Source organism: Leptosomus discolor, chromosome 1 (genome assembly GCF_034619465.1).
Source record: "Leptosomus discolor isolate bLepDis1 chromosome 1, bLepDis1.hap2, whole genome shotgun sequence".
Classification (NCBI taxonomy): Eukaryota; Metazoa; Chordata; class Aves; order Leptosomiformes; family Leptosomidae; genus Leptosomus; species Leptosomus discolor.
The window spans coordinates 99,883,143-99,886,147 of NC_141391.1; the positions used below are offsets into that span (position 1 = coordinate 99,883,143).

General features: G+C 44.1%; 1 protein-coding gene across 1 annotated transcript; it reads right to left on the reverse strand.

Moving 5' to 3' along the window:
• Positions 1-772: 772 nt before the first annotated feature.
• B3GALT5 (beta-1,3-galactosyltransferase 5) lies at positions 773-2,261 on the reverse strand. The gene is made up of 2 exons (XM_009949852.1): positions 2,169-2,261; positions 773-1,729 (listed from the first exon to the last, which is right to left on the reverse strand). Exons 1-2 carry the CDS (start codon positions 2,259-2,261, stop codon positions 773-775), a joined length of 1,050 nt encoding a protein of 349 aa, XP_009948154.1.
• Positions 2,262-3,005: the final 744 nt, after the last annotated feature.

Below are 3,005 nucleotides of genomic sequence, written 5' to 3' on the forward strand. Positions count from 1 at the left end.
TTTAGCCTTGGCAAACCATTTAAGGTAGCTTTCAAGCAATCAAAGTGAGACTGAAATGTGAAAGATGTCCCCAGCTCTATTTTAATAGAAAGACCAGGACACTCTCCACTGAACTCTACCGTGTATCGTTTTCAGCAGGAGGCACATATAGGGAGAGAGATGCAGTAGCCTTACACATTGACCAGGTGACCTGCAGTACTTAAGGTTATCCCGAAAGCGCTGCATGGGCAAATTCTTCCATTTCTGAAAAAAATCTGTGTACACTGAAGCAGGGATCTGTGCCAGTATGCAGTTCTGCCTGCACAGAACTGGCTGCAAGGGCAGGGCTGCAGTTCCCCGTGCCAGGAGGGGATTGTCCTGGCAGCTACAAACTCTTTTTCTTAAATGCCTGCACAGATGGGTGCAAATGCAGTAATCTGTCAAGGGGGACCAGGAAGATGGTGCAAATTTACTTCTCTGAACAAAAGTACTTCGACTTTTAGTTTGGCACTGCAGAAATATTCTCAGTCCTGTAGCAGCAAAATTTGGAGAGCAGGTTTGCAGGCCTGCATGTTTCAGAAAAAAAATAATGATTGTAACTTGTGTAGAGAAGGGATGCAAAGGAGTGGGAGTGAATGGAAGAGAAAGAGGTTTGCATGTTCTTGGGCAGAAATGGAGATTAAAATAACTATTGAAAAAGTCTTTTACGTGGTGGATCTAGAGTTAATTGGAAGTCAAGAGCAGCCCTGTAAATGTGGAGCATTTCAGTTTGTTAATCCAAGCAGGGAAGGTGCTAGAGCACTCCTCCGTAATTTTCTGTCACTAAGCGATTCCAGTAGCTCAGCTGCTCAGATGGTTCTACTTCATGGCACATCACGATTTTCTTAAAGCGAGAAACAGAGAACCTAATCCTTTCTGGGAAAAAAGTCTGCTCTGAATGAAGCTCCTCCAGACGAATTTTTAATTTGGCAAGGCACAGTCCTATGAATACATCCTCCAGTTTAATGAACGAAACGCTCTCTGAAACATTATAGATCTGACTAGCAACATCGGTGGATAAAACATAGCCAGTCCCGGAACAAAATGGCGGGTACGTCTTTCCCGGATACTCTTCTCTGCTCACGTACCACTTACTCCCTCGTCTCCGTATGGGGTACTCGTGCAGTTTTAAAAAGCCTGTGAAGAATCTAGTGGTCCTCTCTTTTCTTAGAAGCAGCTCGGTGAGGTAAAAAACATTAACAAACACATCTGTGTCGGTTTTCATCACAAAGCTGGACTGGTAACAAAATCTGTGAATCCATTCAATTCCCATCATGGTCTTCAAAGTCAAGTTGTAATACGTGTCTGTAAAATTCTTTTGAATAATGTCTTTGTACTTTTGGCTTTCAGCAGCTATATCAGCCTGCTGGCTGAGATTCACAGTGCTTCCCAGGAGGAAATATGTCACCAGGCGCTTGCCAGCGACAGTTCTCTCCTTCCCCCAGGTTTGCCGGATGGCCATCCTGGCATCAGTGTGGTGATACGAGGATGTCACAAGCAGGACAAGGAAAGGCGGGTTCTTATGGCAGTCTATGTCTGGGAGCTGCAAGAAGTTTCCTCCAATTCTTCTAAAAGTCTCTACGGGGAATATGTAATCTTGGCTGTTCTCACAGAATATACAGAATTCGGTCAAATTGTTGTATGAAAACCAGAAGCTAGCACAGCTGAGCCCTACAAGGCAAACAAACAGCCTGAATTTTCTGAAATCCATCTGAAAGAAACAGGAAGGAACAGCACATTAAAAAAAAACAGTAAAATACCTAGCTCCATCCAGTGCTGTATACCAAACTCCCTGCATAGGGATTTAAAGCCAGGTAGTTTCTAATTGAAAGCTGCCTATTTCAGGGCACTCACCCACACACATTTCTCTTAGTATCATTCCCACAAGATGTTCTGCTGGCAATCAAATTCACACTTGTGCTTGCTTGAGTCTACCCCCCAAGCCAGCGTATGCCCAGAAATCCACTCAAGTGTGTCCACTGATACCAGGTTACCTTGGCTGATGCTTCAGACCTCCTCCCCATTTTTGGCATCTTACAAACCATGGCTTAGACCCACCAGGGCTCTCACAAGCCAGAGAATGGAGAAGCAGCAGATATGTGCCCATGCCAGATCAGAGAGAATAAAAGCAATAGCTTTTTTTTAAATACCATGTTTCTCCATTTGTTTGAAAAGTGCCTGTGTCCCACAGCCAGCAAGTGCTTTCCAACCGGCAGAACCAGCCAGGTTCCTGTCATCTTCATCTTCTTTGCATCCTGTGGGGCTTTTGCACCAACCCAGAAACTGCTCCCGATCTTTTTGCTGGAGGGGCCATGAGTTCCGTATTTGATGTTGGGTCAGCTGCTCAGGAAAAAAAGCAACAGTGAGTCAGATTACTTGGATGTTTCGCCTTTTGCAAAGTTTAGGTAACTCACTAGGGCATGCTGAGGTGAGAAGAGGGTTGTCCATGCCCTCCTCTCCTTTCTAGGTGCAAGAGATCCAAACAATAACAACAATATTCTTTCTAACAGATTAATGTGCTGCGTACCTGGTTACAAATGTAGTATAAGTTTTGAGAGAGAGAAAAACTATCAAGACAAACCCGAAAAGGTCACAGTGCCAAAAAAAAATGGCCCATCTCCATAGATTAACCTGATGAGAGGAGTACAATGCTTCAGTTACTCATTTCATTAGCCCACAGGACCACCGACTACTATTGTAGAGTACTAGAATGGAGGAATTTTTACCAAGGAGAAGGGCATTCCCTTCTGCTTGTCCCCTTCTTAACAAAGAATTGGATCTGGCTTCCCATCTGAAAATACAGCAAACGAAGTTTATAACCCCCAGAGCTGTAGAATTCATGGAAATTCAATCCCTGCCTTCCGACCAGGAACATTCTGACTAGGCTCCCCAAAACCAGGTTAGTGCCCTCCTTTTGTTCAAATTCCCCCTTCCAAGCAATGAAAAGGTTTTATGTTGCAGGCTTAAGTTAATTTTAAAGTCCAGCC